Source organism: Puccinia triticina, chromosome 1A, assembly GCF_026914185.1.
Source record: "Puccinia triticina chromosome 1A, complete sequence".
NCBI classification, from domain to species: Eukaryota; Fungi; Basidiomycota; class Pucciniomycetes; order Pucciniales; family Pucciniaceae; genus Puccinia; species Puccinia triticina.
Genome location: NC_070558.1, coordinates 6,924,612 through 6,938,006, shown reverse-complemented (window position 1 = coordinate 6,938,006; position 13,395 = coordinate 6,924,612). Strand labels below are relative to the sequence as shown.

Below are 13,395 nucleotides of genomic sequence, written 5' to 3'. Positions count from 1 at the left end.
GATTGAGATAAAAGATTAAAGCCCTCAAACCTTTGCAAATGCGAAGGCGGAGAGTGTTAACCGACGGATCGTGCTCAACCTCCACAACTGCGAGAGGGGAACTTGACCCGTGAAGGTCCAGCCCCCGTCGAGGCGCCTTTATTTATTGTCTACCTCCCCTCGCTCCTCTTTTTTTCTCTAGATCAACAGCGCACACATGTTTCAATAAGTCTAGGAGTCCTCCCCATTTTGGGGTACTCCAACACTGCAAATCTTTACAGTCGCGTGGCGCTGTCCGAGACAAGCGACTGGGACCCTTCAAACAAAACAAAACAAATCAGAACTTCGCCTTTAGATGACCTGCACACTTTTTTGTTGTTATGGATGTATATGTTCACACCCGGGCCAGAACCGCTTTTGGCCAAGGCGGGTCTTTTTTGACGGTTCTCCCTCTCGAAGATGCTGCGCCTTTGCTGTACCTTCCTAAACCACGAGAGGCTTTGACTGTCACGCAGCTTTGTACAGGGAAATACCGCTTCCCAGGTCATGAGGGTATTGTTGCTGGTAGTGATCCCTCAATCACGAAGGCCGAGCTGCTTCTTGTGCATCCCCAGGAGTCCTGCCGATCCCGCCCGCCCGCTACACAGGCCACCAAAACCTCCTCGGCCTGCTCATACTTGCCCAATGCTGTTTGCTTCGCCTCCGGCCACGGCTTTTCACAATGGAGTGAAGGCTCTAGAACCCAGCTGTTGAATACTACCTGACAAGGTAGAGGGCCCTGTGGCTGCAATCATGTATCTCACACACTTCGCCGAGGTCTAAAACCACTCGCCCACCATCATTGAGAATAGCCCCCCCCCCCCCCCCTTCCTCCTTGAACTAAGCCTGACCCCCAGGAGGGGGAGGAGAAGTAGGCCGGTCATCGAGAGGAGCGATGACCAGAACCCGGTCATCGAGAGGAGAAACACACCTCTCGGTGACCGGGACCAGACCGTTCATACATTGAGGGGATCAAGTGCTCCTCTCGATGGGTCCGTTTTCCAGTCATCGAGAGGAGTCAAGACTCCCCTCAATGACCGGAGCGAACTGTTCATCACTCATCTCGTTGAATGGTTCGCTCCGGTCATTGGGGGAGTGTTTCTCCTCTCAATGACCGGGTCTGTTCCGGTCATCAAGGAGATTAAGTAATCCTCTTGATGACCGGATCTGCTTGGTCATCGAGTGGATTAAGTACTCCTCTTGATGACCGCAACGGACCCGGTCATCGAGCGGAGTACTTAATTGCCTCGATGACCGGTCTGCTCCCGGTCACCGAGAGGTGTGTTTCTCCTCTCGATGACCGGTTTTGTTCTGGTCATCGAGAGGTGTGCTTCTCCTCTCATTGACGGATTCCGTTCCAGTCATCAAGAGGTGCGTTTACCCCTCTCAATGACCGCAACGGACCCGGTCATCAAGAGGAGTGCTTAATCCCTTAGATGACCGGTGATTTGCACTCCACATGTGTGCTGGCCGGTCGTCGGGGGAGTGTGTATCCTCCGCACTGTGGGCCTGCGCCGGCCGTCGGCACGGCACAGCGGCTGACTTCTGCCCCTCGAACTATGTTTTTGAGGGGCTGTGTCCCCAGGTCATTTGTGGCAGGTTAGATATCCCCGGGGGAGAGTCACCGGGGGATCCAGCTCATTAATGGGTATTTATTTTTCACCCTTGTCTTGTGTGAAAGTGAGTGTCCCAAAATTTCCAAAAGAATTGTTGGAGGGGCGGGGGGGGGAAATCTCTTCTGCCGCATGGCAGAAAAAAAATGAGAATTTTATGGTTTTTCATCTGCAGTGCACAATTAAGCGTTTTGAGCTTCCGCGCACTATGGCCGGGATGTTGAGTGGACGCCCCCTGCAGTGCGCAAAGAGTTTTTTGTGCACAAAGTACATCCATATTTCTTTTAGAGTGCGCGTCATTTGTCCTGTAGGAACACATGTAACTGAACTACTCTCTGAATCACATTCACAAAGGAATGAAGTTCAATGCCAGATTCCTCTGTTTTCTTCAGCCTCAGAACTGTCAGGGGCCTTGTCCGTGTTATTTGATTACTGGTTCATACAGCTGTAGTGAAACCTTCTCTTTCTCAGAAATTGTGTCCAGGAAAAGTGCGGGTATGACTGAGGCTCATCAGGCTTTCTGTCCATTCCTAGCAATGGTGTCTGTAACATACCAGGATGGGGTTGGATATTTATTGTCTGTTGCATCTCTCAGCAAGGCATTCTTCTACATATCAATTCTCCATAATCTCTATACTGACATGGTTCCAAATTTCAACATATAACCACAGATTGATGGCATTTTTACAACTCTGTGTGGATTAATAGTTTTTTTATTTTTCCTTCCACAATAAAAACATGTAAATTCTCAACCCTGAAGCAAAGAAGGTGAGAGTCAGCCAGTGTATGCAAATTGTTGGCAGGTGATGTGAGGCAACCTCATAGTGTCTTATATATTTCCCTACAGCATCATGACAATTCAATTGGATCAGGATATACCATTGGAAACCCAGGGATCCAAAGAGAAGTTCTTGTAGTACCAAGTGGGTTGCACACTCAGAATTCCAGGTGTGCTTCACTGCACATAGCAAAACCTTTCACCATTGTCATGACTACACCCCCTCTTTGAAGAGACCCCAGACTTTTTTTACCATATGTTGTCATTATGGTCATTCTTGGTCTCAAGAGTGCAGTAATCCAGCTTGATGTTTCCACTGGCATATTACCTGATTAGGATAAGAGATTTTTTGTATGAGAAAATAACACTACTTGAAAATTGATTATGCTGTGAATATTTTTCAAAAACTTTTGGGGTGGTGGGATAATTTGGTTCTCCATTTGTTGGCTATCATCCATCATGTTTTTTGAAGTGAAATTTTGATCTTGCTGCTATTCAGATATGTACATGTTTTTGACAATAATTCCTCCTTCAGTATCCATTTCTTTACACAAAAGAGGTGGGGGGGGGGTTGTGGTTTAGGGTATGTTACCCTCTTTCCCCAAAGGTGCAGCGGCGTAGCCGCTTTGAACTCTAGTACAAATATAAAAGAGAGAGAGAAAAAGAGAGAGAAACTGAGCAGGATCAAGATAAGCAGATATTCAAGGTTATTCTGGTGGGAATTCACGTCCACTGGCAATGCTACCTCTTCAGAAGAGTGCTGCCAAGCTGTGCTAGAGAGTGCTACAGCCTCCTCTCACCATTAAAGAAACGTGGAGGGATCCTGGATTGGATAAGTTTAATCCAGCCACAATTTTTTAGCTTCCTTCTGGATAGTCAAGGTTCTTTAAAGGGAAACCTATGTGGTTTGTTTCTTGCAAAAACCACAGAAAAAGAATGCAGATATGAAGGGACAGCCCTGTGATCAAGAATGAGGCAAAGGCCAGCAAAGAATAGTAGATGAAGCAAGACACAGAGTTGTACCTCTGAGATAAACAAGGTTCAGTGAAAAAGGTTACTTACTGTCAATATCCTAGGCGCCTGTGACAGTAGGTATACTGGGAGTGTTGTAAACTCTTTGGTGGTGATCCTGGGGTTATCTGGGGTGTGGTTCTGGTGTGCTGAAGTCTGTAGATCCGCCTCAGGCAAGGGGGATCCTGACTACAAAAATGTTTCAGTTTGCTTATTTAATTTACATATGTACATGTGGTTTGGCGCGTCTGGTAGCGCTGACACGTCACAACTGCGCATGCGCGCCACAACTCAATAACTCAGGGAAGGAGTATAGTTACAAGGAATTAATAAGTTGCAACTAGTGTTAAAATTGCATGAGGAAACAGAATATGAAGTCAAAACAAGGTTATCTCTTAAGATGAAAAAGATATGAAGTAATTCATATGTAAAAGGCAGAAAAAGGCAGACTTGAGTTGACTCTAAGGCTGACAAATTTCCTATTTTCTAGCCAGACCCAGCCCTCACACAATTCTCATCTCCTTTACTCTGAACATGGTCTTGTTGGTCATATTTTTTTCTTGGCAGTTTGTGGAGCAATGTATTAGGCCCCGTTTGGCTGCCGTGTTATACGTCATAAATGGTCGAATTTATGACGCGCAACCCCCGGGGGCTTCAAAGTTTTGGTGGCAACAGGGGGCAAACTTTGGGTCGCGGCGTCATAAATTCAACCATTTATGACGTATACCGCGGCAGCCAAACGGGGCCTTATTCATAGCAGATGAATCCTGAAAAGCTCTCAGCTATGTCTGCTCTGATCTTTATGTTCCATGTACATCACCCTCTGTGAGACTTTTTCTGTTCTCATTCCACACAAGTACATTTTTTGCCACTCTTTTCTTCCCTGTATTTTTTTTCTCTCTCTTGTCTCTTGACATTTCTGCAATGAAAAAATTCTTTTAAACACTAGGTGGTAATTAGCTAGAAAACGTTAAGTCTGGCCTGTTTAGTGATAGAGAAAAAACTAAGAATGGGTTGTGTTTTATTAAAAGGGAAATATGAAAAAGGAATGGAACACAAAATGTGAATTTGATTGATCATCTGGTAAATATAATACAATAGTAACACTACTATTTTGGAGTCTGATGAGATTAATATTTTTTCAGTTTTAACTCCTTTCCATTGAAATTAAAAGATTTGACATTTTAGACTTGGAAAGAAAGTGATGCTAAACAGTCAAAATTGCAAGAAACCCTTTGCAAACATAAAATGCCCAGTATGGAATTTGTTTTTTTCAACTTTTCCATCTAACTTCTCTCTTGTGACCAATTTTTCAAACTTTGCCTCATAGTAATCAACAATTCTTCTAGAAAATTTTTCAAAGTGTTTGAGAAGACACAAAAACTTTGAATCAAGATCTTCCAAAGGATAGTAATCATAAAATTCCCTTTGTTTGTAGTATTTTTCATGCTGTATAAGGATATTTTGAATTGATTCTTGTACATTGGTGTAAGGTAAACTTGATTGCATGGCTTCCTTGAATTGATTTAACTCTTCGAAGTCAAATACCTCAAAATCCTGGTCTTCCTCCCATCAAGAAGGCACCGACTTGGACCAAACTCAATAAGTGGCGGAATGACTGTTGCCTTCTATTCAAAAACCAGAAGAATCAAAGAAGGTACCCTGGCCGGATGGAAACAAAAATACGAGGATTCCAGCAAGACCACAAAGAATTCTAAAAGAAAGGTAATTGTCTTAGATGATGATTAATCCCAGTATGAGTTGGTTTGGCTAGTTTACATAGTATAAATTAAGGTCTTTGGTGATGCTTGCAATATAAATGGTAGTTAATTAAGTATTGGAGGGCTGGTTATGGCAATGGAGACAAAAGCTAGCGCTGGCAGTACCTGTGGTACCCGCCAGGCGGTTCCGGGTGCGGTACTAGGTACCTGATGTGGAACAAAAAACAAGGGGGTACCCAGGTACCGGTTGGTACCCGGGTCTAAATCAACAATCCCTAGTTACAGAGGAAAATATGCCTGGAATTATCTCGAGTGCCACAGCCTCATGCTGTGATGTTAACTCATCCAAGTTTATTAAAGACAGAGAAACACAGAAACAAAGATCAAGGGTTCCCCCTACAAATTAACAAAATTACAAAAAAAAAAAAATGGAAGGGTTCCCCCTTCCAAAAAAAACAAATCACAAAAAAAGTGTTCTTAACACAAAATCTAAACACCACAAACTAGACCCACTATCCATCCCTGTCTAGCAGGGTTTAAAATAGTGGGTGGATGGCCCCCAGCGCGCCGCATTGAAGGCATTATGCAAAGGGGGGCCAACAAGTTTAGCCCCTCAGACTGCGCAAGTGCAACAGCGGAGGGGTGAGGACGAACTGCACGCTGGAATTACAGCGGCAGAGGACGCCCTGGCGCACATAAGCAAGCAAGCCAAAGTCTATTTTATAGACGATCTAGCATTAATCAAGCCCTGAAACTACACCACCGCCACACCCCTCTGGTATCTCCAACCTGCAAGGCGGTGGTTTGACAGGATAGGCATTGTCTGGTTTTGGGCTGCACATGACAACAACAACCATGTATCCAGAAACCACCCAAGCTGCAAGCAACCCAACCATCAACAGCCTTGGGCCAAGATTTGAATTCAAATTGACGCCACTGGCCCTTGAGCTCCAGCTTGGCCATCCCCCCGACCAGCAACACCTACCGTTTTTGGCTCTTGGCAATGTCAAAATCCACCGCATCTGTGACCGCCCCCTTGAACTTGGCCAACATCCGTCTGCTAGAAGCACCAGCAACTCCCCCAATAGGTGTTGTCCACCCCATTCACACTCGCCGTCCGTCAACCGCTAGCCACCTCACCCTTCCCCTAAACTCAATGGAAGTATTAGAAAAGTAAGGGTTCTCCTCACTCCTTGGCCCAAGCATCCACCCCTCCCAAATACCAATAACCCAAGCTCTACCTTCTGTGGATTTAATTCGCGGACTTCGTGTAGCTTGATGGACGCTAAAACAGTTTTATTTGAGACGGTTATTGCTCCCTGAACAAATGCTCATCAAGGTTTTGAAGATCGAGGTGGAGATCTCAGCCTTGAGTAGCTTTGGTTGGTTTTTTTATTCTCTGTTTTCTAACAGGAGCACACAAACAACTTGTAGATTGACAATGTGGTATGCTTCTGTAGGAGATGGAATCGCGATTTCACCCCAAAAGAACTGGGCTCTTGTCATACCATTCTGTGTCCCAGGTGATTTAGTAAGATCCAGAATCTTTAGACATAATTTTACTCACTCGGTTGGTGATTTGATCAGTGTTGTGACAGCTGGAGAATCAAGAAATGATGCCTTGATCAGATGTAAATACTTTGGAAAGTGTTCTGGTTGCACTGCCAGCATATTTGGCTGGGTTTAAGTCATCCCAGTTTAACTGGGATGCACTCAACCAATTTAAACTTGGTTTATCTCAACCAATCAAATATAAAACCAAGGGGGGTCTTGGATTTATATTTCATCAGTTGAGATCACCCAAGTTTGAATTGGTTGATTGCATCCCAGTTTAACTGGGATAACCTCAGCCCAGCCAATTATTCTGGCAGTGTTGCCAGGCAAGTTGTTCCCTCCAATTCTACTTGATCCAAACAAAATAACTTCCTAGATTTCAAAACTGATCCCCGTGTGTATTTTGTTTAGTATCAAATGATCCATTATCAGAAACAGCTGGATCTTAAACAAATCGCGGTCCAGAAAGCTTTCAAACACTTTTTGGCTTAGTTTGTTTCAAAAAGCCAAATTCCATAGGGACAGCACTGCTTAATCAGCGTTGACTTTGTGTCTAGGTCTCGATCCATCCTCAATCCCCATGGTAGAACTGACTCTGCAATCGCCCAAAGAATACGAATACCGTACCAAGTTGACGCCTCACTTCGAACTACCACGTCAATTGAAGAACCAGAAGGCTGCCCCAGTACAAGAAGAAGAGTCTGCTCAAGATTATCATTCCGGTCCTGGTGGACTGGCCATCGGATTGGCTGAAAAAGGCCATCGACGGGTGATTGACATCGAGGAATGTCCCTGAACTTTTCCCTTGTCTACAATCATCAAGAATACTAAGCTCACTTATAATGCCTCTCTACTGTTATTGATCACGTTCTGTTGAAGGATCTCGCCAAAACTAACTGCAATCACCAGCTGGGTCCCGGCGTTTCTAAGGGCCGTGGCAGCCTTCTCGGGGGACAAGCCAGTGCTGAAGTTTGGTCCGATAACAAGCTCGGCGCCGGTTCCGGTCTTCCGGCTCTGCTGCGCGGGAGGCGGAAGGGTTCTCGTGGAAGGAGAACGGTAAAATTCCCGTGCAGTCTCAGCAAACAAGCAGTCGTAGTTCTCCATCACCACCGCTGCCTGTCCCTCCAGCCAAATGCCGTCCTGATGGGTATATTTGGCTGGGTAGATCCCGTCGGTGTTGATGTTATCAGTGGGTGAGAAGACTAGCAAGCCTCCAAAGATGGCGGGGAAGTTCCTATAACGTCCCCGCGACTTTCTGCCGAGCTCGTTTGAGGAGGAGCAGCAGGATGGCCCCCGATTACGATCTCCCGGTGCCCCGTTGACTGCTACGACAGCCTCAGACAGATCTTGGATGGCTTTTACCAAGAAATTGGCCTCCACATCCACACGTACGTCTCCTTCCCCCTCCTATAGCCTGCTATGCGAACACATCACACGGGCAACAATCTATGTCCCTGGCTCCGTCCAGCTTAAAAAGAGACCTGTTCCACTGCTCCCCAACGCTGCAGACAAGCATCCTGGACGCCGAGCCACTTGCGTCGCCCTCGACGCCCTCAGGCTTGCCACAACCCTCTTGGGCTTCATCCACCCCAAGGCCTTGCCTGCTTCCTCTGCATTCTTGGCAGCTTTGGGGCCTGTGAACTTAGCCCTTTGGTTGTCAACAATCTCCACGAGGTCTGTCCCTCCACACATGATACACATTGCTGTGTGTTTTTCATTTTCTTCTTGTGGCCTCTGCTATTTTGACAGGATCTACCATCAATTGGAAACATATCCAGTCTCTCTCTGATTGCCAAGTCTGTGGGATTGCTGTTGACTATTGTCTGAGTTGTTAGAGAAAGATTGTCTATTATTTATGACACTGCTTTAGCTTGATCTTGAATGGGCAAGAATCAATTTTGTCTACCTACTAATACATATGTATTACTCAACAGCTCCCTGAGCTGAGTAATGGGATGGAAGTAAGTAGTTGTAGCCTGAAGAAAGTCAGAATCCATAATAGATTACATGGTGGCTATTCAAAATCATATCAAGTGGATTGATTGGAATTTGGAGCACATTTCATGTCATTTCTCAGACTCAAATTTATTACTTATGCTTCTTTGCAAACAACTGAATTCATATCAAGAACTTGTGATTTAAAGCTATTGGGAAATATGTCATGAAAATAAACCAGCTATATTCTGCATGATTTTGGACACATATTGGAGTTGCCCCTCTCATGTGATAAATTATAAATTTGTGGGCTGGTTTGAAGTGGAGGTAGTTTTTTACAGTGAGTTAACCACAAGATAAAATTTGATGTCAACAATCCTTGAGGTGGATATTTTCAAATTCAAGATTGCATAAAGAGGCCTCAATCTTGGATAAATGAAATAGAGAAGTAAATAATTCATAATCCAGGTGCATGTTGCTATAAAGCTTTTTTTTCTTTTGCAATGTGTTAAAGCAATCTAACTGAGAGTGTGAAATTGAAAATCAATGATCAAGCCAGCTTTGACTAAATTTTGATCTATATATCTAATTAGCCTGCAAAGGAAGGGGGGATATGGGTTTTGGCTTTGCAGCGGCGGAGCCGCCTTGGCCTTGAGTCAGATTATAAAAGCATGACTACAGCAAAGATTGATATCAGTTGGTCATAACATCAAGCTAGCACATGACTGAGTTAAAACTGAGGCACAGCTCACATCTGGCAGCCTTCCTGAAACAATTTAACATCTGGCACTCTCTGGAGAGTGCAACCATTCCCCCCCCCCCCTGGTGATATGTACAAAACTAATTTTAGGGAGATTTTATGAAGTCACACCCAAATCCTGGTTAATTCAAGGTTTGTTCCCCTGGAATTGTCCCTTAACTTTAAATATTTTGAAAAAAAATTCAGCAACTGGAGAATGTGTCAGGCAAATGTATTCAGATTTTCCTGACACACTAACATATTGATACCTGTTTGGCGGTACCCAGCACCCACGACTGTACAGCGGGTACCCGCCCGCGTGTGCCGGGTGCGGGTGCGGTGGTGGAATTTGGCAAAAAAAACACCAGGTACCCGGGTACCCGTGGTCAACACCCGCCCCGCAGCACCCCTCTCAATGAACAGTTGGTGCTTGTGTACCCTCTTGATGCCGGAACACACCAGTCATTGAGAAGGCACACATCCCTCTTGATGACCGGAACACACTGGCAATTGAGTGGGTTCACCTCCCTCTTGATGACCAGCACACACACTGGTCATCAAGAAGGCACACCTCCCTCTCAATGACCGGCACACACCAGCCATTGATCATAGGGTACACCTTTGATGACTGGTGTGTGCCGGTCATTGAGAAGGCACACAGCCCTCTTGATGACCCCAGCTGTCAGCCTTAGAGATACATCAAGTATCCAAAAAACTGCAATAACTTAGTAAATAATAATAATTAGTGAATTATTATTGCAGAATCAGATTCCTCATCATAAATTAAGGGGGGTCACCCACTCAAAGTAACTCCTTATTCCTATTCATTCATGTACTAATTTTAGGGGCAGGATAAATCCACACCAAAAAATTACTTCATCCACTCCAAAAATGGAGTGAACAGTAGTCCACTCCAACTTTCATTGGAGTGAACCATAGTCTACTCCAAATTTTGTTGGAGTGAAAAAAATTACACTCCAAAAAAGCCTGTTTTTTGGAGTGTGCCCATGATGCACTCCAAAAATTTTGGAGTAAACCCAATTCCACTCCAAAAATATTTTTTCCAAGGGAGATTTTTTCATTTTTTTTTTTGGAGTGCACAGATGTTCACTCCAAATTTATTGGAGTGGATTAAGGCTTCTCAAATTTAAAAAAATGCAATTTTGAATCTGTATAATAACTTTGAACAATGTATATTCCAAGTTCTTGGGATGGAGTACCAGGAAAACATTTTAGCAGTAGTATGCAGGTTACATGAATCAACCTAATTGAATCCCCCCAAATTTATTTCTGGTGAAGGTTTTAGTCATTGTAGATACTGAAAGAATTGTGCATACATCATTTTTGATGTATTTTAAATACACATATGATGCTGACATAAGGTTTTGTTCCTCTTTGAGAACCCTGAATTGTTTCACTAGAATATTGCACTCCAATAAATTTGGAGTGAACATCCGTGCACTCCAAAAAAATGAATAATTTTACGGGCTTACTTCGCGCACTGCGGAAAACTCTTCGCGCACTGTGGGGGTCGTCTTCTCGACGTCCCGCCCCCAGTGCGCGCTTTCGCCACGGCTCTTCGCGCACTGTGCATTCCCCCAAAAAAACGGCTTGCATTTCTTGAGATATTTTCTCATGAATCAATAGAATGACTTTTTATGATCCCCCTAAAAAATAATCAAGTCATTTAGGGGTCTCCTTGAGCCTAGAGAAAATTGACATGAAAAAATCATATTTTAACGCGGCAGGAACCTGTAATATCGCTTCCTGTGCCCCAGTAGCCCCAAAAGTTTCAAAGTATCATGGTAAATGTGCAAATTCATGACCTGATAATTTTCAGAATTTTCACCAGCTTTCCTGTAGCCCAAATAGGTATTGCGTTTATTATTTTGCGTATATGTATAACTTTTTTGTTACGCACACCAAAGGCACGAAATTTTGAGAGCACAGAGAGATATGCTTCAAATTAATTCCCTGAAATTCCTAGCAATAGTGTGTCATTATAAAATGAGATATAAGGGGTGCGCAGCAGGCTTAGTAGGAAAATTACTGCTAACTTTATAGCTTTTTTGTTTCACACCCAAACAGTCCCAAAATTTCAGAAATGATTTCATTGTGGATATTCTCCGCGCCATAAATTTCTTGGCAATATTGTGTCATGGTAACATGAGATATAAGGGGTGCGCGACGGGCTTAGTAGGAAAATGGCTGCTACATGTATAGATTTTTTGTTACACACTGAAACAGTCTGAAATTTTCAGGAATGTTTCAATTTTGCATATTCTCCGCGGCATAAAGCTCTTAGCAATAGTGTGTCATTAAAACATGAGATAAGTTAGCAGTAATTTTCCAACTAAGCCCGCCGCACTACATCTCATGTTATCATGACAGACTATTGCCAAGAAATTTATGGCGCGGAGAATATTCACAATGCAAACATTTCTGAAATTTTGGAACTGTTTGGGTGTGTAACAAAAAAGCTATACATTTAGCATTAATTTTCCTACTAAGCCTGCCGCGCACCCCTTATATCTCTGGGAAAAATTCTGAAAATTATCAGGTCATGAATTTGCACATGTGCCATGATACTGTGAAATTCTTGGGGCTACTGTGGCACAGGAAGCAATATTACAGGTTCCTGCCGCGTTAAAATATGATTTTTTCATGTCAATTTTCTCTAGGCTCAAGGAGACCCCTAAATGACTTGATTATTTTTTAGGGGGATCATAAAAAGCCATTCTATTGATTCATCAAAAAATATCTCAAGAAATGCAAGCCGTTTTTTTGGGGGAATGCACAGTGCGCAAAGAGCTGTGGCGAAAGCGCGCACTGGGCGCGGGACGTTGAGAAGACGACCCCCACAGTGCGCAAAGAGTTTTCCGCAGTGCGCGAAGTAAGTCCGTAATTTTACTTTGGAAAATATATCTTTTGAGTGGAATTGGGTTCACTCCAAAATTTTTGGAGTCCATCATGGTTACACTCCAAAAAACAGGGTTTTTTGGAGTGTAATTTTGTTCACTCCAACAAAATTTGGAGTAGACTATGGTTCACTCCAATGAAAGTTGGAGTGGACTACTGTTCACTCCATTTTTGGAGTGGATGAAGTAATTTTTTGGTGTGGATTTAGCCTGCCCCTAATTTTATAATTAAGAATTGGCCCCAGAAAGCGACCAAAAAAGGTATTACATACAAAAAAATAGTAAAATAAACAAAGTACATAAAATTAAACTATTGTAAATTAAAGAGTAATATTAGCTGTGTAAAAATACCCCGTGAAAGCATTATGTAGACTTCTACTGAAGCTCTTTCACATGACAATTGGTTATAAACATGTCATGTGACAGAGTCAGGGAAATTAGTCTATTATAATACAAATAAATTGCCCACAGCCAAGCCTTGTTCCCGGGTACACCTCAGGATACTTCCATAGGGAGAAAAGGACTTAGTGGTTGCGCCCACTGAAGTCCCCTGTATAAATAGAGGCCTATTTGGCCCTCAGGAAAAGATGCCCCAGACCATTCACCGCCCATAAACTGTAAGTTTGTCGTGAATATTCTCCCCTGCTACTATTGTAGCCCCTTTTCCTTTTAAACCATCCCCAGCACGCAAAATCCACTGCATCAAACCCTTTAAATCATCAAAAATCCCTTATTAGCATATTTAAAGATTTATCCTTATAAGCAGTTGCTGTAAGACCTCCGCCTCTATCAAGCAGCCAATCAGTTTAAGCGCTTACCACCTACTTTTACGCCAAATTAATTCCCTGTAATTAATAATTACATAATTAATCCTTCCTCTGTTAAAGAGTGTTTAAACCATTTTAGTGGCCATATTTGCCACGTAACCAACTTGGTAATTTAACTTACCAGTGTTTACATCAGCACAGTTATAGTGCTAGGGCCCAAAACCCTTATTTTGACAGTTTTTTTGCCCTAAGCTTCATAAACAGAGCTGTCACCAGCAGAGACCATTCATCAAGGGGGTCTTGACTCTCAGCTCTCAATGACCGGAAAACACCGGCCATTG

At 43.4% G+C, this 13,395-nt stretch overlaps 2 protein-coding genes across 2 annotated transcripts; one reads left to right on the top strand and one right to left on the bottom strand.

The window, feature by feature from the left end:
• Positions 1 to 7,275: 7,275 nt before the first annotated feature.
• Positions 7,276 to 7,491, top strand: PtA15_1A754 (uncharacterized protein; the record flags this gene model as incomplete). The annotated part of the gene is made up of 1 exon (XM_053165814.1): positions 7,276 to 7,491. One exon carries the CDS (start codon positions 7,276 to 7,278, stop codon positions 7,489 to 7,491), a length of 216 nt encoding a protein of 71 aa, XP_053016968.1.
• A 41-nt stretch (positions 7,492 to 7,532) lies between these two features.
• On the bottom strand, positions 7,533 to 7,799 carry PtA15_1A753 (uncharacterized protein; the record flags this gene model as incomplete). Its single annotated transcript, XM_053165813.1, has 1 exon — positions 7,533 to 7,799. The coding sequence occupies one exon, from the start codon at positions 7,797 to 7,799 to the stop codon at positions 7,533 to 7,535; it is 267 nt and encodes an 88-aa protein (XP_053016967.1).
• Positions 7,800 to 13,395: the final 5,596 nt, after the last annotated feature.